At 41.7% G+C, this 21,436-nt stretch overlaps 1 protein-coding gene across 1 annotated transcript in view; it reads right to left on the reverse strand.

Moving 5' to 3' along the window:
- The window catches only part of SEMA5B (semaphorin 5B), a gene marked incomplete at both ends in the record, with an annotated part of 130,900 nt that extends 120,161 nt beyond the window's left edge, over nucleotides 1-10,739 (reverse strand). Inside the window, one exon of the mRNA XM_082285215.1 lies at nucleotides 10,586-10,739. Coding sequence (XP_082141341.1) covers nucleotides 10,586-10,739 — 154 coding nt within the window. The remainder of the gene's footprint in view (nucleotides 1-10,585) is intronic.
- Nucleotides 10,740-21,436: the final 10,697 nt, after the last annotated feature.

The following is a 21,436-nucleotide window of genomic DNA, read 5'->3' on the forward strand; positions in this document are numbered from 1 at the left end:
GCAATGAAGTAGAGCATACACAGCACTTTGGACCTGTCAGACTCAATGGCAATAAAGAAGTACCTGTTCTGCAGATACTCGGACCTACTTTTATGCAGTGCTAACTTGAGCACACATTTAGTGCTTCCCTTACTGCCTTCAGCATGGTCTCTTCTAAATTCTCTTAACTCAGCTTATTAGTCCAGGACATGCTTAATTACTGTGTGTGAGTATTGCGGTACTCCTAGCAAGGCCCAGATGACAGCCATGACTTCTGTAACTTGTACAATATCCTTCCCTTTTGGTTTGCTTCAGCCCTGGCACAGGGCAGATTATGTATAGTAATTGGCAGATATTCCAGTTTGCAAGTACTCAGCCACTCAGTTTTATTTCAGACCACCCACTAGCCTGGAGGACTCTCAGTCTTGGATTTGAACCATGACCAAGAGATGCAAATCACTTTGCAAAATAAGGAAAGGCCTCAGGCTCTCTTCTTGGTATAGACTGATGAAATGTCCCCTTTTCAGAATCAGACCTACCATCTCAGACCATCCTCTGCTTCAATTATCCTCAGTATTCAGAGCATTTTCCATGAAGTTGACAGTTGCCTGCTAAGACTGAGGCCACAGTTTCCATTCTGTGTGGGCCCCTGACCAGACCCATCAGAGACAAGGCAAACAAGGCTGTGACCAAAGCCGAGAAGGCTAATGACTACCCAGCCATGCTGTCACCTGTCTTTTCAAACGCTGCAAGTGTGGACATTTCCAAGAATGCATAGAAGTTACAATGAAATTACAGCATTACCTTTATTGGACTGACAATGAATCATATTTTAATATCAGCTTCATTTCAAATTTTAGCTCTCAGTTGTAGGTCACACCACAGGTTAGTGCAATAGACTTTGGACATTACTTTCACTCCCACCCCATGCTGAGTTTTAAGAGTAGCCTCCGCAACACGAAACCGCTCCACAATTTAGCAAATTTATCAGGGGAGGGAGAAATCTTTTGCTGCACAGGCAGAGCTGAGCAAACAAATGTGTCAGCACTCAGAGCTCAACTTAACTTATTAGGCCAAAAATCTCAATCTGGCTTTACCCTAGAAGACCTCCTACACATTCATATCACCCTGCTGTCTTGTCTTCCCATCACCACCTCCGCCTCATTACTGATATTCTTTCTTTCTTTCTTTAACCTGATCCATTGAAATCTTTAATTGTACATTAAATATGTCCTCATCCCAACTGCTTCAATTTCCAGTGTCATTGTCTTCTCAAATCTCTGATCTCCACTCACAGCTCTGAGGACTTAGAAGACTGTTGACAGAATACATGCCCTCCTACAAAACAGGTCAAACCAGCAGTTTCTTTCTCTCTCCCCTTAGTGCCTAAACTGAACTCAGATGTTCTTCCATCTGTCTCAGTTTCATGGTTTCATCCAGTTTACCCTTCTGACCCCATAATCACCTCTGCTCCCACTCCTGCTTTCTTTCATAGCAGTCTTCACCTTCCAGCCATGTTTCTACCTCATTTCCTGCCCACTCAAACAATTTTTCCTGTCTTGACCAACTACAAAGCCCCTGCTCAGATGAAAGAACAATGAACTAACCCATGAGTGGCCTGTGAGTCACTGTGATAGCAGCTTGCCATGAGCCATTCCTTTTCCATGAGATCAGAGAAGCAAGAGTTGCTAATGTCCCTCTCCAAACTGTCCCAGAATATGTGGATTGGAGATGACTGGAAAAAGAAAGGCTAAGACTTTTTCTCTTAGTAATAAGACTTTTTCTCTTGGTCTTGTAAAAGAAGGAATAGTACTATTCCTCAGCTACCAAGGAATAAAACAGGACTGAAGAAAAGACTCTGTTCTTTACCATTCTGAAGGAAAAAAAAAAGCCAAACCAAAGGTTTGCCTCCAAAGAGGCATAGGAATCACAATAAACACAGTAACATTTAAGGACCTGGATGATTTTGTGCCTCTTCCCTTAATGCCTAGAGCTCCTCTCCGAACTGATCTTGCTGAGCTTCTTCTACCCCAAGAGAGAAATGACAGCTGGAGATGCAGGCATGGTCCCAAGAGCTCAATGGCACTGACACAGGAGTTCTCTGTCTTGAGCAAATAATGAAACTATTTAATGTCTCAGTACTTCCAATTGTTAAATGGGTTTAGGGATACTGGCTGGTGCATCAAGGCCTAATTATCTGTAACGCACGTGATGTACAGGAGGCACTAACTATTGCTTATTGCATACCAAGTATTTTGACTCTTTGTTTCCTAAATTTTAATTGTTTCTTCAAAACAAGTGTTGCTAAATTGTTTCAATATGGAGAAAAAAGAACTTAGTCCAAACCCAATTTTTGCAAAAGTACAATTATAACTGCTTATTTATTTACTTTTTTATTATTAATATGGAGCAGCTGGCAAAACACACCCATATATGAGGAAGAACCCAGGGATTCAATCCCAGATAAAGAAAACACTAAATAATAAACATGAACTAGTGCTCACTTCCAGTATGGGACAGTGTGCTGATAAGTTGTCCTGGGGCCACCTCAAGGAAGGATATTGAAGGACTGCAATTCACATTCCAAATTTGGCACATTTCTACAGTATTCAGCAGTTCTGCTCCATCAGAGAGGTCAGTCTCAGCCCTCTGTGTTTCACTTGGGTTCCTATTTGCACATGGTGAAGAGTGGGTAGAAGTTCTATCCAGACCTGACCCAGGGGAAATCCAGAAGACTTCCAGGAGCCAGGAGACTTTCACTTGGCAGGTCCCCAGGCCTCAGACTGGGAATTGGGAAAGAAGTCCTGTAACTTGAGAGACATTCTTCCCTCTTCAGCATGGTTCCTGTAGCTCAGACCCACAATGACTGCAATCCCCAAGTAACAGAAAATCACTCAGGTTGGAAAAGACCTCTAAGATCATCAAGTCCAGACATTAATGCAGCACTGCCAAGTCCATCACTGAACCACATCCCTAAGGATCTACTCTTCTTTTAAATACCTCCAGGGAGTGACTCAAATACACCATTGCAGATGGTCCTTGGCCATGGCCAATAAAGAGCAAGAGGGGATGTCACAGTGCTGCAAGACTGGTGGATATGGGTGCATGTCCATGAGACATAAGCTGTCTGTTTGCCCTGCCTGAGATTTACAGGACCAAAGCTGTGTGTCTACATAGCACAGGATTTTATGGAAAGAATGGATTTGGCTTTCCTCAGCTGGCTGTCATCTGGGGCAAACACAACTCTAACACTATCCTCCTCAACAACCTTGACTGCAACCCCACACAGCACTGCACGGTGTCATGCGGCCACAGCCCTGTGCCCCACCACCAGCTTGTGAAATTTGGCTAACCAGTGCCACACACAATCCCACCATGAGCAAACCCAGAGACTTCTTGTTCTCTTGAGGATGTTGCACAGTGCTTAAGGATTGTGATCCATTGTTTACTGAGACAAGCCCTGCAGCTGTCATGCAATCTCCCTCACTGAGGAAGATAAAGTGAGTGCTCATGCATCACTTGCAGCTTCCTATGACATTCTGATCAGTATAATCCCTCTTTTCAAACAGGAAAGCAAGCTGCGTCCTGGCTCCTACAACCACTGCAGTCTGATGGGGGAAAAAAACCAACACCCCTTTGTCATCATTCAAGGATCCTTCAGTCTGCATCCTCCACATCTGGAGGTAAACTGTCTTTACAGTTACATGTCTAGATCAGCCACTTGTGCCAGCAGAGGTGGTACAATATTCAGGACAACTGTTTTCACTAGTGTGGAGGTAGGAAAAGGCAGAGAAAGTAGGGCTAAACCCCCCTTGAATTTTTCCTGCAGGTAACCAGATCTGCCACAGAAGCAGAAGTGTCTGATTGTGATGAACATCTGAAGCAGAAGGTGATGCTCTTTGCTGGCTAACCAAAGACTGAACTGGAGATGCCCAGTTTAATGCACAGTTTGTGCTGTGTAGCTGCCAGGCTTATGAGGACTCCTGTGCTCTGCAGACAAAGCTCCCACCGTGAGGCAGTTACAGCAAGGAATGAGAGCACAGGCTGTAAATTCCTGAAAGAGTTTTGAAAGTAGGCTGTTCTCATAAGGATCAGTGTTTTTAAACTGGAACTTGGCTAATAATAAACAACCCCACTGACTTAAAGAAAAGTATATATTCAGAACCCGATTGAGCTGAGACTGTTTGTGGGCTTTCCAGGGTGAAGCCTGTATGATAAAACAAGAATATTTCTTGTGAGATTGCTAGTACTGGAGTGAACTTTATCAAAGCATAATGTCATCCTTGAATAGAAGGTTTTAGGAGAATGTGATATGTTAACACTTATCAGAAGCAGATGTGCTAAATAAATGAGGTCTGCTGTGCCACTGCTGTATCACAAACTTGTTCAGTTAGGGAACTATATTAAGTAAGATTTGAAATTGAAAATGAGGTCTCTCCAAGGGATGCCTTTGCTTGCACTGAACCACAGAAAAAGAAAATAAGCACTTCACTTTAGATTTCCACCCTCTTCCCTTTCTCTGATGTGTGCTTGAGATCCAAAAAAAGGCTGCCCATCTCTACATCCTAGATCCAACCACTGTGCCAAAGACAGGCTCATGCACATGCTGCCATTAGCCCCAGTTACACCAGTGGTACATCTGGAAAATATCAGTAATCTACTCCGTTGCTGAGATGAGTTTTTCATGGCCTTGGTCCAGTCCATGCATAATACACTGGTGACCTGAGTACCTGTTCCTCCATGCTGTGAGTCCACCTCCCTCAGTCCTGCTGCTGAGGATGCCTTCCTCTCATCAACACCACCACTCATGGTCAGAGGCTGCTCCTTCACTTGAGCTGTTGTACATCTTTCAAGTTTTACCTTCCTTCACTCCAATATGTAAGTTACTTGATCATTTTGCTTCCTGAAGCTTCACTGCAAAGTCTTCCTTTTCTCTCCTGCTTGTCATGATTCATTCCATCTAAATCATTTTGTGAATGAAGGACATTCTTCCAACCCTCCTTTTCTTCCTGAAGTCCCAAGAAACAGCACACTGAGTAACTTTTTCAATCAAATCTCATTGCAATTATTTGTGAAGTGCCTTGTACACCATTAATGAGGAAGTCTCAAAGAACTAGCATCATTACTGTTAAAATTATTATTATGGAATGAAAAATATATTGAGAGCAGTTGAGTGTAATTTTCAGAAGTTTTGCCTGAGAGCAATTATTTCCCTGACTATTGTATATCTATGGCTTTATCAATCATAATTTTCAAACAAATTCTAAATCAAATCTAAAGAAGAAAGTTCTTGTTTTCAAAATTAAAAAGAAAATAAAACTGTTCCATTAAGGCTTGCTTAATGGAAACAAAATCCATACTGAAATACACTGAAGGTAAAATATTCTGAAGCCCCCCAGAGGATGACACCAGTTTCCAGCCAAAACTCCATCATTAGTTAATGTTTGGACTCCTCGTATGGAGAACCAAGGACAGCAAGGCTATGAGCTAGAAGACAATTCTCCCACAATGTACTGTGTCTTCCCTTTGATGCTTAGATAGATTCACCTCCAATACTTCACCCCACAATCTTCATTCTTCATTAACTAAAACTTTGGTTTGGATTGTCAAAATCTCACTTGCTCAAGAAAAGTGTAAATCTTGACCAGAATTTCCTAAGGGACTTTCCCAGCTGGCCTTTGGAGTTGATGAATGCTAACATGCTTTTTTTCCCCACCAATATACAGGAAAGGGAATAATGTATTAGTGACCAATTCAACAACAGTGGGGGTGTTCGGTGAAATATCAAGAACTTTTTCAACAAATAAATCATACCTTATTATCCTTCAGCCCACAAAGTTAAAATAGCTTTTGCTTTCAATACAAGAAAACATTTAGCTGTTCCCCACAGGTTTCAATGTTTGAAGCTGGCCACATTTCAATAAAACATTGTTTAAATAAACAAAATATTGAGAAAATATACAGCAAGCTACATTCAAGTCACCTGAATCACATTTATCTAGTAGGAGGCAATAATTACAGACAGTCTGAAGTAAACCCCAGATTTAAACACACAAACTAAATCATTTTGAAAACCTGAGGCAACAGACAGAGCAACTTGTCTGCATCTAGGAGGGACTGAGGAAAAGACAATGGATCAAATGTCACACATTGAGAACTCACACCACCCACGATGACAGTCTGTAAAGCTGAGATTTGCAGTCCCCAGAAGATCTGAGACATAAGCTATTTAACCAAGTCCACCTCTGTCCTGTGCCTCAGCATGGGATCAGCTGAGGTGTTTTTATGAAGACAGGCTGCATAAGGCAGGGACAAATGATGTTCTTCCAGCTTACCCTAACTGCCAAGACCCAGGGTAAAAAGCCCTGAGAGACAGAACAGAGGAAAATTAGGGAAGTTATCATACTTTTCCTAAGCACACTGATTTGATGGATTAAATTAATGAGAAATAAATAATGGTAGAAACTGCAAGTGGAAACCTGTCTACAACTCATTTCCAGTGAAGTCGTGAACATCCAAATGACGCATGTAATACAGATGAGTTTGCAGACTTTTAAGCACTTCCTTGGTAAACAAGATGAAGCTAAGTACTCTGCAGCCATTACAAACATCAATGCATGTCCCTCATGGCTCTGGCTCTTGAAATAACAAACCTTGTAGTATGGGCATGGAAGATGTTTCCGGTTTTCCCAAGAGGCACATTAGAAAGGAGCTGCAAATGTCTTTCTTACCCACTCTCATAGCAAGACAAAGAGATACCAGTTCAAACAGATGGTTGGCTAGTGTGGATGAGATACAACAAGAACAACATAGAAAATACGTAACTTCTCAGGAAATAAGGGAAAAATAGAAGTATTACTTGGATTCTTCTGCAACAAGGATATTATCCAAATGACTTTAAGGAATAGCAAAGGTGCTTTATGTCCAAGAAAGAGCTGTGCAACAATGAAGTATGCTGCTGGCAACCAGGATAGTATGACACAGGCACAGCCCAATTGCAAATGCAGGCACTGATCTATTGGTGGTAAGATCCATACAGAAAAGACGAGAAACACGAACATGATTGACAAGAACTAGAAACAAATTCTCGGGTGTTTGGCTTACCAGAGTGGACCACAGGGGAGCTGTGCTGCGATGACAAACTGTTTTGTGAAATGGGACTTGGACGCATGCATGTGTACGTGCATGTATAAATAAAAAGGGATGCACTAAGAATACACTTGACTTGTTTTACTAAATTCTCAACTCACTGAAAAACAAACAAGCATGCAAGATCCTTAATGATCCTTAATGCTACCCACTAACAGTCAAATAGGTAGTAAGACACCAGAAACAGCCTCCTGGGAAGCAGAAGATCATTTTCTTATTGATCTAACAAGGGAAATCAAACTTTAACTGGATTTCCTATGAGCACAGTGTAGAACAATCTAATTATGAAAAGCCCAAACTGGGTACATTATTATTGCTGGCGAACTGTACAATGAGCACCATTTATAAGCCCCGGGGAAATTGGGGCACCATTGTGTTAGTCTGGTACTGTGCAAACACACAGGATGGTGTTTGCAGCACAAAATTCCTGTCGTGTCCCTCAGGATCTCATGCAGGCTGCAAGGATAAACCATTCAGATCATGGCTCCTCCCCAGCCCACATCTCTCCTGGCAGTGCAAACACTAATCTTTAGCACTTAAAGTAAGTATATCTAGAACCAGAATTTATGTTCCTCGACTTGTCTAGACCATTTTGTCTACGCCACAAGTAATGGCACAAATAATTTGGGGAATGGAGTCTGTAAAGAAACAGGCATTTGTTCAGGTCTGAAGACAGCTAAAGTAAAAGCATTTTGCATACATAGTCTCCTTTCTGCTTAAATGAGTAGGACGTACTGGATGCTATCTTTCTTACCCACTCTCATAGCAAGACAAAGAGATACCAGTTCCAACAGATGGTCGGCTAGTGTGGATGAGATACAACAAGAACAACATAGAAAATACGTAATTTCTCAGGAAATAAGGGAAAAATAGACAGAAGTTTTACTTGGATTCTTCTGCAACAAGGATATTATCCAGTCAACTGGATGTTAAGAATATCCTCTAGGGGTAAAGAACAATAAAAAGAGACTGAGCACAAGTAAAGTGGGAACTGAAGACTAGAGAACACAAAACATGCTATGGCATCCCATTTGTCTGGTGATGGGAAGCCTGGTTAGCAAAGCTGTGAAAAAGATCCCCTTTATTAATTTATTATTCAACCCCTTTATTACAAAAACTGTTTTGTTAACCTATTCATTCTGGCAGTAAATTAATGTACCCTGTATGACTGAACGGTCAGAGGCCTTATTATTATTATTATGGCCCATCCACTGAAAATTGCTGGTGTAACATAATCCTTTGCCCTGGCAGCAGGAGCATCAGAAGGGCTCTGTTGGGGTCACTCTTTCAGTCATTACACACTCCCGTTGTGTACCAGCTTGTGATTCACGAGTCAGTGCATTTGAAGACCCACAGAAAGCCCACAAGCCACACTGTTAAGCAGAGACATCCTCAGAGCAACCTGGGAACACCACATAATACTTAGATTCCCCTACTTGTCTACCCTTACAGCCTAAACCTGTGTGTGCCAGCATCAGAACAGGGTATAGCTTTAAGAGAAATCAGATTATGAAGAGAGATATGGTTTTGAACATGTGAGCCCTCTTCCCCAGGCCTTAAAAGCTATGTGCAGTGGAAAAAAGGTGCCTTTAATTTAATTCCTGTGTATTTTCCAGCTGAGCTTTGCAGCAGAAAATACAAGATTAAACTGTATCATGAACAATCACAAGGAAACAGGTGCTGTGAAAAAACAATAACTCTGAATCTAACTTGGGTTTAAGAAACTCAAATGATAATCTGGGTCATTTTCTTGACACATCTGCAATTTCAATCTTTCTTTCTTTTGCACAATTGTCAGGTTCTAATTAACTCACCAGTTTTTGCCCTCTATCATTGAAGAGAGGAAAGGAACGAGCAGTGAAAGGGGAGGACAGCTTTTTTTTCCTGTGAAATGTTCATGCCTGATTAAAACAAAGTAAACTGGCAGATTATGAGTGTGTTTACACAGCCATTGATTCTGCAGAGTAGAACTCATACTGAGTGCCAAGAAATGCCCACCAATTCCTCAACTTAAGGAATTGGGGCTTTTAAGATTTCCTGCAGAATGATGTACCTCAGTGCTGGATTGCACAGACAGATCTTCTGTAAATTCAAAGTTTGGTGCTCCTGGTTAATAGAGAGAGCAACACTTTTTCTCTTTTCTGTACCTATAACATTCTCATTATTGTATTATCTACTGAACTGAATTTCACCATGTTTCAACAGCAAGGGCTTCTCTTTTTGGCCCTCCCCAGTTAAAACAGATGGTTAGGTTTATTTAGCAATTAAAATCAAGGTTTATTTACTGGAGCAAGGTTAGAACCGGTGTCGTATCATGTAGGCTTCAAGATTCTGCTAATTTATTTTAATCCATTTAAACCCTTAAGGCATAGATAATGGAAAACAGACACAAAATCTCTTAAACTTTCCAAATTAAGAGACAAGAGTTTCCTCCTCTGTGAAGAATAGTAAAGCTCTCTAGAAGAACCCTGAAAGGTCAGCAAGAAAGCCTTTGACTACCTTCTTCCTGGAAACCCTATCTCAAAGGTCACAAAACCACAATTAAATTGCCTTTGCAATGAACCTAACTAGAGACACATTACAAGATACTCAATTGCCTTTAGCAAAGAGTGTAACTGGAGATGCATTGTAAAGCCTTAAATGGGAACCAAAATCGATATTTCAACATTTAGGAGGAAACCATTTTTAGCAAGGAGACTCAGCAGCTGCTGATGCTGGCACACAGAGTTTAACACACTAGTCTGGAGTGAATTTTCAAATAATAACAGTGGTACCAATATAAAGATCTACCTGTTGTGTGGATAAGTGCACAGATTATCCAGACAACAATTGAGAAGTACGTGCCATGTACCTTCACAGAAAATCTGACTGGGATAAGGACAAGAGAAGTCCCACGCTTCAAAAGAACAGTAAAAGAATTGGCTATTACAACACAAAGGCCCCCCTCTCACATTCAAGTTAAATGCTCAGATGAAGGCCAGAAAAACTACTAGCACATGTGGCAAATACATAACAAAACCAAACCAAACCAGGAATGCTACAAACAAAAGGGCAGCCACTCCCTGCAATTTTAAATCAACTTACTTATCTTGCACTCAAGCGTGTCCAAACTCTCTATCACATTTCACTTATTAAGTGTCTGGCTCCAGCAAGCCAGGTGCAGCATTAGGGAATCCAGTTAGAGAAAAGGAAACTGAAACACAGTTTTAGCGTGGCATAAGATTATAGGGAGCCTGTAGCAGAGTAGAAAATGGAGATTCTTAGACCAGTAGTTCCAAAACTGCCGGAATTGACTGCTGTGAAACCTCAGAATTAAAACACTGTAAAGCATCAAAGGGAAAACAATTCGTCAGGCCACTTCCCCTGGCTGTGGATCACAGTTGTAAGGAAAAACAACACAGACTAAACCTAAATGGATCATCCTATTGGAATCTGAAATAGGAATAGAAGCTCTTACCTTCAAAAGCAATTGTGGGGTGTTCTTTCCTTACACATTGCTGATGTTCAGCTTCAGTGTATTCAGGTACATTCTGTGATGCTGAGAGATGAAAAGCAAGAAGAAAAAGGCTTGGCAATGATAGGGAAATGGCCTTTAATCTTGAAACAATCATGACTGAAGGGCGGCTGCAGATCTAGCTTCCAAGATAGGCCCACGGAGGATACCTGAAATACAAATAATTCCACTTTCAGAAAAGCAAATGCTTATCCAGAGCAAGGAATATGGCAAAGGGTGGAGTTACCCTTTCCTCCCAAACCCACTGGTACATCAGATGATATTCCACAAAGCACCAAGATAAAATAAAAATAAAAAACCCACCCCAATTTACAACCACAAAGAAGGGAAGTGCACAGCTCCCTAAATACCTATCTCTGTGTACCCTTGGGGTATGTGTCTTATAAAGCACCTGGTGTGCAATGGCTGGCACTGACAACATAAAATTTCAAATATTCCAGGCATAAATGTGTACCCAGAATGGACACCTCCCTTCTCAATTTCATAATGTGTCCATGGTAAATTCCATGCTAAATTCAAGAGATTGCTAAGGAAAGGCCATCACCAGTCACCACAAAAACACTCGTGCAATTAACACTGTTCTAACATGGGATTTATTCATCTAACCACTGCAGCTTTAAATGCCTTGAAACAAACCAAGCCAGTATAAAGGTCTTTCCAGGAAAGTGCTAATTGAGGTAACATAAAAATTAGAATAATTTAAAGGGGGAAATGGTGAGAAGTGAGTCAATTGCCTTCATTATTATGAGATGCTAGAGCTCCCAGTCACAAGAGCTGAGGCATAGCTAAAGAGGAGGAGCATTCATTCTCAGTCGAGGAGAGAAGAAAGTCATGCCTTTTCTATGTAAGCATTTTTAACAACAGTAGCAGTAAAGGCACAACTCTAAAGACTCCCCTGGGCCTTCCAGGCCTGAGGCAGAGGATGAAGGATTAATTAGCCCATGCCACAAGCTCCCCAAGATGATGCTGCAGCTTGAGAAAATCTGCATTGCCAAATTTAATCTTACTGATGTGCATATTATATTTTCCTATATAACTTTGTTCAATTATTGCAAACACATGCTTTAAACAAATTGAGTCTCCTACCTTTAAATCTTATCTAGTGATAAAGCTGATTCTGATTAAATTCACACATAATGAGATTTTCGATTCCTGCAGGTGTGATTCATAAAGTTAGTGTAACAGTCAACACCTGCAGTGCCTGATACCCATGTATTTTTTTTTTTGGAGTCTCTAAAACCCTTTCAGTGACCTGAAATGGGCAGGCTGATGGCAGGTAACATCAGGCACTGATGCATGACAGGCTCGTGGCATGGAGCAAACTCCAAGATAGAGGACATCAAGGAGCTGGAAGGAGCTTTTAAAGGTCTCTGGGCACCATAAGAGCAATAAGGGACTGCTTACACCAGAAATGGGAGATGGTTTGAAAAAAGGATCCTCTGTTTTATTCTTAACTCTATTTCTCTGTGATTTTAAACACGCAGAAAGATGAGTTGCCAGCGCATCCATTCTGCATGTCCTCAGCAGCAGCTCTGTACCTCTGACTGAAAACAGCATTGGCATTCAGGGCTCAGGATAGTTCTAGGGACTTGGTTTCCCAACCAGTGTGAGTGAGACATTACAGCATTTCACATTTTTTCCAGCCCCATATACATGCAGATTTTATGCAGTGATATATAAAATCCCGTTCCAGCTCTCCAAAAGAGGTTCTACAGCACTTTGCTATGGAGGGTGGCTGTTTTTAAAAGCACAGCAAATATAATGTTAAATTAAAAAATGGGACTGGCAGAAGGAAGAGATGTGAAATCATTTGAAGCTAAGCCCAGCACAGTGTTTAGTCATTAAGCACACGCATACTGCAGGGCGTACACCACTGAGTACTGTGGCACCTCACATGATGGACATGTTGTGCAAGTCACACTGTAATAAAAGTTATTGATGATGAAGCTTCACATTATATTTTCAGCCACTGGTTTAAATGATCCTTTTTTTTCAGTAAAGATCCAGAAATGAAGCATAGCACAGAGATGTGAAGGCCAGAGAGATGCATTTTTTATAGCTTTCGGATACACTTGAAGTCGAAGCCAAACTTCCCTTAGATAGGAGATGGTTATTGTGGGAAATGCACAAAAAGCAAAAGGACTTTTTCACTGTCAGATATCCTTGCTGGAAACTGGAAAAGACAGTCATGGAAATCTCACTTTATGCATGCTCTACTACTCCCAGTGCAGCCATTACCGGCTAATCTTAGAAAGAAGGTACTAAACTAGACAGACTTCTAGTCTGAGCCAATATGGCCATTTTCATGTACTAATCATCCAAACAATGATCTCAAGCTAGGTGAAAAAAAAAAAAAAATCTTTAAACAAAGACACGATAGAGTCCTATGCTCTTCAAGTTTCACACTCATTATAGTCATGAAATGATAAGAAGTTGCATACAGGAAAGCTTCATAACATCCCACAGCCTATTCTGTGCCAAAGCAGAGTACATTTACTAGTGTTTTGTCTGGACTAGTTGTAAAATGTGCCAAGTATCTGGATTTCTGCCACTTTCCCTGGGAGATTTTACCACAGTCCAAGAGACTTCAGTGTTCCTTAGAAAGCCATAACCAGTATTTCGGGTAAAGTTCCATCTTCTTTTCCTTATTGTAATAGGGAAACTCAAAGTGTGCATGAAAATAATGGTTTCAAACTTGAAGTGGAAAGTAATTGATGCCATGAAGATTTTTTGCCTTTTCTTTGATACCCCTGTTATACCTTTTTTACAACTTCTGTATTCATAGTGCTTTTTGCCTACATTCTTGGACTGGTTTGTCAAGCTAAGAGACTAAACATTTTAGAAGCTTCATAGCTAGGGATCAGTGTGCCCCAGACCCCAAGGTCCTCTCCAGAACACATTCTGTAAACTAAGATAGAACCGTCCGGGGGAAGGCTCCTTGTGGAGGGGGGCTCACTCAAGCCTCTCACTGGGGAATTTTTGATAGATATGCTAATTAGTAAAACCTATAGTGTTATACCAGATCTTTTGGGGTTGTGCATTGCGGGGTGCATTTCAGTGCATTTGACCTGGACATGTGCACCTAAGGATCCTTAAAATAAATTCCAAGGTAAAATCCCTTTTCCCCTTCTAATCATGTTTGACTCTTGATTTTAAGACCAGGAAAAGGCAACATAATAAATGACCAAACCAAGGTGAAAAAGAAACATTATAAAAAACTCGGATCCTTCATCGTGTTCCCTATCTCCTACATCCAATTGCATTCATCCAATGTGTGGCACTCTTGTGTTCTGGAACGTTGAGGAAAATCAGTGTCATGTGCAGCCCTGAGTTGGTGTCTACTGGAGTCAGAATCAGTGGGTAAATGCCAGCTTGATCAAGGGCAACAGAAATCAGAGCCCTGGAGTTGAACAATATTGAGACAGTGGATAACACTGAAAAATCTTAGTCCTTCAACCTGTCCCCTCCCAGGCTGCCTTGTTTACTTTTTCTCAATATTTTAAGACTCTAACTTAGCAATTCCCAGCTGCTGCAAATTTATTTCCAAAAAGAACCTCACACTGCTAATATGAAGCAGTGCCATGTGCAAGCACACGTCAGCTGTGTGCCAAGAGCAAGCTTGTAACTGCATGGGAGAGTCCAGCAGTTATGAAGTGGTTTAGTGAAATGAAATGTTTTGGTTTTACTGGAGGTGGCCAAATCCAAGCCTCCAATTTTGCCCAAGCTGCAGATTTTCACTGTGAAGCCTGGAGTATGACTAGTGCTTAGGGCCAGTCCCCATCCAGACTGCTAAAACACTGCACATCCCAAGTACAGCCCAGACTAGTGGTGCTTTGCAGTGCTGGAACTTGCCCTGGCCTTAAGACATTTAGATACAGTTAAATGCTATAAAAAGAGCTGTTCTTATTAGACTCTCTGCTCAGAATGGCTTAGGGCTCAAGAAATCATCTGTCAAGTTTCCAGTGCAGATGAGAGACAAGAGCTTAAATCCCTGGTTAAACTGAAATCTCAGACAGGACATATCATTTCAATTCTTTATTTGCTATCTTGATGCATCTTTACCACCTTAGCTATTCTTCTCTCTAGCCCAATGCAGACATGTTAAAAAAAAGATTAAAATGTCCAAAAATACTATCTGTCCAGGTTTATCTGTCTTGTCCCTCATGAAAGCCTGTCCTCTGAGTCTCTGCACAGCCCCAAGGGCCAGTGATGGGACATCTTCCTCCCCTTTTCCACTCCATGCAGTGAATCCCTACAGCCCTCTGACAGAAAAAGGTCAATAAATTCAGGCTACACTGGATCTGGTGAAATTTGTTCCACAGACAGGTGTTTTGTAGAGCACCACTTCTGCCACTATCCTCTTGTCTCTTAAATCAGGCTTTCTCAGCTCATGGGCCTCCCTGAGTGTAGTGGCAGCGGCAGGGGATGGGCACAGAGCTGCTCCATCTGGGAAAGGTAGGAGTTCTGCACACTCAGAGCATCTCCAAAGCTGAGATTTGCAACCTCAGTGCCCATGTCAGCACAAAACCACTCTGCCTGCCCATCTCTCAGCCAGGACATTCCATGGCAGCCCGAGAGGGACAGGGTATAATTCTGCTTTGCCTTGTGGCTTCACCCCTGTGCAAGGACAGCGTTCAGGGGATCACCCACAGTCCCTCCCTTATTCATTGTCAGGGCATAAGTCTTTTCCAACTCACCCCATTGTTGTATCATTGCAACTCCATTGATTTCACAGGAACTAATCCTGATTTACAGAGGGTAACTCAGATCAGGCCCCTTTTGACTAAAGCTTCTCGTCTGAAAGAAAAATACCTTCAATCAATCTTCAGGGCTTTAAAACAAAGCACACTTTAAAAATGGCTGTACCAGGAATTCATATCCTGCTTTTCTCTGACTGTAACTATCATTTTTTACTTAATAAAATGTGACAGTAAAGTTAAAGGATAAAAGAAAATGCTTCATCTTTCATTTTAAAAGAAAGAGATGCCTTTAAAAAAGACTAAAAAAGGAACCTCCTGCAAAAGCTTTTATTCTTCTGTTCAGGATCTTTTGTGATTGCCACAGTTATGGTTTTATTAGACTGCGATAGCAGAGGGAAGAAGAGCAATGGAAAGATGTGGACATTAAAGTATTCAAAAAAGAATAAGTGAAATAAATATAAACATTGTAAAGCAAGACAGCTCAGAAATGTGGCTATGACAGGCTGGCACAGGCAGCTCTGCCCTAGAAAAGTGAGCTCCAAGGCCAACAAAACTATGGTCCTTTATTCATCCGATGCTCCTCGCCCTTCCCTCCCTCTCCCGCTGGAATCCATCACCCAACAGGCTCCAAGGGCCATTCCACACTATCAAAGAAAAAGCACAGCTTTTCCCTCTGCCCCTGGCCACATCCACACACTCAGCTGTGCCCATGCTGGGGACATGGATCTGTCTTACAGCCAAAACATGGCACACTGCACTTGCATGTCCAGAGGTCAAATCTCATATGCACTGTTAGACTGGACTTGTGGATACTGAGCTCTCCTCATTTATTTACTTGTGAGGCAAATCTGTGGAAATGGTCAAACTATGGTTGAGATGAGACTCTTGTTTTGCTTTAATTAAATCACCCTACAGTCTTCTGAAGAATCAGTGAGCTCACTTTGGATTTCATGATGGTTTATATGCCACAGCTCTTGCTCTGGTTGTCACCAGGCTCCTGTGTACCCATCTTGTTCAGGGCTTCCCATGGCCTCAACTGCAACATCATCTATGAGTCTCAGACTGAACTCAGTCTCACAACACCCCAGGAAGACAAACCCCCATTTTCATACATATAATTCAAGGGTTATCTTCAAAAAAACCCTGCAATTCAGCAGCAGGGTGCATCACAAGTGTGTGCAGGCAATATGCTGTCTTGTGGCAGAGCAAAAGCTTGAGCTCCATGCTGACCCTTCTCACAGCTCCTGCTTCACACAGTCTGCAGGGCACTACTTGCAGTATCATACTAGGCTTTGTATCAGGAATGAAACAACCAAGATTTTTCAACATGGGTCAATTTATTGCAACCCTTCTGTTATCTAGATCTGTATAAATAATTCAGGTAACTCTTTGCAAGGGAGAAATCAGTTTTTCCAATATATGATTTGGTTCATGCTCATGAAGCCTGTAGTGGAGCTGAATAGTAATAGTCTATACTTTGATGCTAGGATTACATCCCACAAAAGACTGACAGTGCACTTAGGGGCACTTTACTTCTAGGGCTCCTGATTGCTGATCAAAGCCACCCAGGACTGGTCAAGGTCCCAAACCAAGCCCACAAAAAGTACAATGGGATACTTTGATTCAGAACAGGTAACAGAGACAAAACTCTTAATAATGGTTTAGTACAAAATGAATTGGTTGGTGTCAGACCTCTTCTCTGTGGACTGGTGTAGGCCCTCAATAAGCCATCAGTCACCACCTGGTTACTTGGTCTTCATAGTGCAGTCCATTGCCACAAGCTCCTGGAAACAGAACTGTTTCCTCACCTGTAGAGGAAGCCCTCCAGAACAGGACCCTATTATAGAAAGCTTCCATTAAATAAAGCTGATTCAACAATAAAATCTGTGTAACAGTGCAAAATATACTCTACTTCTGGGTTCCTGCCAAATCCAGTGGGCATAAATAAATACCTGCTCTGCTGACACTCAGACTTGCTTTTGAGTAGTGCTAACCTGACCACACATTGAGTGTGTCCCCAAGTGCTTCATGAGGCTCCCCAGAGAGCTCTAGATCTTTTTTTTTACTGGCCACACTTAATATAAAGACATGAGAGGCTTTGTTAGCATTTGTTTGGGGTATGAATTTAGCACTTGTGAAAAGGTGCCTTGGAGTCTGAAGTATTCTGTTTATTCAAAGATTGTATTTGGCAATGAAGGCTCACACTCATTTATCTCCCTGGTGGTACGCTGCCACTGTTTTCTACAAAAGTGCCTATATGGGGGGATGGAAATATCTTCTATTTACTGTTCACAGAATGGCCTTTCTGAGAGATGTCAAAGTTTTGTCAAAGAATTACCAAATTTTTTGGTAATTCCCGGACCTGACTGTGGAATTATTTTTATGTGTTCCATCTGTGAAACACAGAGATGAATGCAAAGTCTAACTCAACAACAGAATGTAATGGATGCTATGGTACTTAGCACAACTGTAGTTCAGACACAACATTTACTGGAGCTCCTGACTCCCGGTCAGAATCTCTGATGTTCAATCAAAAAGAGGAAGAGTGTAACCCAAGTGTAGCCCAAGAGAGGAGCCCCCTCAGGGCTCATGGGACAGCAGCAACAGCAGGAATAACTATTCCAGAGGCCCTGCCTGTAGCAGGGGAGCGTGCAAGGGCTCAGCACCCCTTGCAGTGCAGTCACCTTTCTCACTGAACATGTGATTTGGAATCCTCTGCATGGGGGCTGCAAACCCAAGGTGACAGACGTGCTGCTTACCTGCAGATCAGCTACGTAACATGAGTACAGCAGATTCAGCATCACACTTACTGCAAATCGTCACCTGGCTGCAAGAGCTCTTTCTGGCTTGAGGTTTGGTACTCAACCCACGGACTGATGCCTTAAGCCTGTAGCTGTCATAGAAACACCAATACAGCAGCTTTTCTTCAAGTTGCTTCCCTACACAATGTAGTTTGTAAATGCACGAATTAGCAGAGCCACAGTCCCCAAGACCACACTGCACAGCCAATGTCATTCCAACACACTCTTGTCCTTGACAGTCTGGAGACAATCCTCTATTTGCAAAGATTTCCAGACATGTGGTGCTCCTGCTCACACATCTCCTCACTGCAGCTGTGATGCTACAACTCTGGAAACTGAGGCAGGACACAGATTTGTGACTCAGTCATTAGTACCTGCAGCCAGTTTTAGACAGAGACAGGAAGAAGAATAAATTCCTTCTGACATTTCAAAATGCTTTTGGTATGGTGTTGTCTTCTGTCTCTCTCTCAGTTTAATATAAAACCCATAAGCGTTCTTGAATTTTTGACTTACTAGAGTATTACTAGTTTTACTGACACTACTTTTTTAATTCAACTCTAATTAGAGGGTCAATTGCAGACATCCCATGGGATGTTTAGCAAGGAAGTTAGTGACAATAGTTCTAAATTATATTAGACCTAATACAGGTTCGTAACTTGCCAAGTTTCTCTCTTCAACACTATGACAGCAATCCAGGGACAAGTGCAGTCCCCAGATTGTGCCACGCAGATAAGCAATCCTGATAAACTGTGTAGCAGTCACTGTGGTGTTCCTGTGTCCAGAGAGCTGGGAAAACAACAGAAATATGAAATTTCTAAAAAACCAAACCACTTAATTCTCCTCTGACCTGAAGCAATCCCACAAATCAAATCTCCAGAAGACAAACACCAAGCCATGAAATCATTACACCAACAAACCTCCTGCCTGAGAGTCAGCCTCAGAGTATGGGCTGAACTTTCCCAGAGGCTTGTTTTTCCTATTTAAAACCTCTGGCACTACCTCCAGCTTCTGCCACCTGCTCCTTTCTACTCTATCCAACAAATCCTCTTGCATCACTGACAGCCCCAATGCCAGGGTCAAAGACAGTTGTTGCACACTGTAAACCCAACTCATCCCTCCCAGCAGCTCCTTCCTCCACTGCTACATTGGAAAAACAGGATGAGAAGAATTTTTCTTTTAATGCTTGCCCATGTGGGAGAGAAAAACCAGAGCTTGTTTGTTTTGTCAAAGATTTGTGATTACCCAGTGCCACATAACACATACTCATGGTTTAATTGTAACTCTAGGAGAGGCATAAAGCATCCCTGTAGCACAACTCAAGTTTCAGCCTGCTTGAAAACAAGAATATGTTTTGCTGCATTGTCTTCCTGGCACAGCACAGCATCATTTATCATATGGAAACCTCTGGCTAGAAAGCATTCAGCCAGCCTATATATGCCCCAAATCTGAGGAGACAAAATAATAACTGTCAGCCAGACTCTTTTTTTCTCCTGCTGTGCTCAGCTTTTCTCATACTTCTCGCAACAGCAGGTACCTGTTGAGCTCTGTTAACTGTTCCCCTCATTGGAGCAGCAGGGCTGCTTTGGTCTGCCCCGACTCTTGCACTGTACTTGGGATTCTCTAAAGTAGGACCACTCTTCCCAGATCCTCCTGGCTGCAGGGCAGCACTGAAGGGAAGCAGTGCAGAACCACACAGCTCACAAGTGACGGATTATTACCGACTGCTGTGCATAAACAAAATGGGACTGATTCCTCATCTCCTGAAAACAACAGTGACATCAATTTTCCCACAGAAAATATACGGTGTTCAACAGTTTCTGAAAAGACAGAGCTGCATTTCCCCCTCCATCCACGCATGCTATGCAACTTCTCTGATACCAGGAGCATGGTACTGTGTTACCTGCTAACTGAAGCTTGCCAGCCTCAGAACACAGGCATTACTATGCTGGGTCATGGAGCTTTTCTCAAAAAGAGTATTTAGGCAAAGGCAAAGTCAAGCAGGACTGCTGACCTTCAAAAAGGCCTTGGCTGCTTTCTTTTAATGAACTGTGGTTGTAATTTTCTCTGCCAGAAGATTTACTTTAACTAAACACTACAGAGTCCCCATCCTGTAAGGGGACTCCCTAAATTCCCAAAAACATCATGGTGATCCAGGATTTAATGAAAATCCGGTGATCTCCAACTTAGCTAAGAAATTCCATCCTGGAACAGAAGGGGAGAACATCCGAGAGTGAAAGCTGGGATCCTCCTCTACACTTATGTTTTTGACAGTCAGATATCCAGCCAAAACTGGACATTTGAATATTTTCCCACCAGCCTGCCAGAGGACACCCCAGCCCTGGGCTGTCAGCTCTTTGCCTCAGAAATACTTTAAAATACCCAAACAATCCCTCAGACAGAAATCTTGTCATCATCTTCCAGGAGGCAGGGTCTGAGCAAGCACTTGGGAGCTGATATAATTTTAATACACTCTGATGCCAGCCTTTCTAGAGAAGATGAATTATTTGTAATGAATTCCAATCACATGGTGCTCCAGCCCCCACACCTTCATCCTGCATATATAACCAAATTAGTTTAGGAGATGTAAGTTATTCAGGGACTTAGCTGTTCAGTCTGGTCTTGGAGGATTTGCTCTCATTATGGCTTTTATGCAAATTCTGTCCTCCAAATCTCTTCTGAATCAATTATTACTAGATTAATTTAAACATGTCCACCTGGGGTGCCTGTATATCATGTGCCTCATGTTAAAAAGTAAAAAGGATGATAATGAATTCAGGAGGTGACTGAAACAGATTCCTGCTTTGTGGAAATGTGACCTTTTTGAATAATGTCATAAAAGAAAGAAGTTCCTTCAAGAAACATGGCAGATAGGGTCATTCATTGGATCAGCTGGGCTTTCAATCACTCTTTGGAAATTAGCATGATACAATAAAAAATTAATAAGAAATTAAAAAAAATATCACTTTAATGCTCCAGACTATTAAAGTCTTTGATGGACTACTAATTGAAATGTAATGCTTAATTTTAAGCAATGCCATTTTATTAATGGTAAAAACTTGAATTAATGTCATTAACCAATGTTAATATTACAAATCCCCTGAGGGATAACAAAGCAATTATGTTATTCACAGAACTGAAAGGGGAAAAAGATGTAATCTGTACATGACTGCACTAAGGCAGAAGAGACTGCTTCCATCTGCATTTCCTCTGCTGAGAAAGGGGGTTTGTTTGTTTTTTTTGAGCAAAGAGGAAGGAGAGGAAGAGAAGAATTTGTGCTAAGTTAATTACTGCTG

The sequence above is a fragment of the Coloeus monedula genome (assembly GCF_965178545.1).
Source record: "Coloeus monedula genome assembly, chromosome: 7".
Taxonomy (NCBI): domain Eukaryota; kingdom Metazoa; phylum Chordata; class Aves; order Passeriformes; family Corvidae; genus Coloeus; species Coloeus monedula.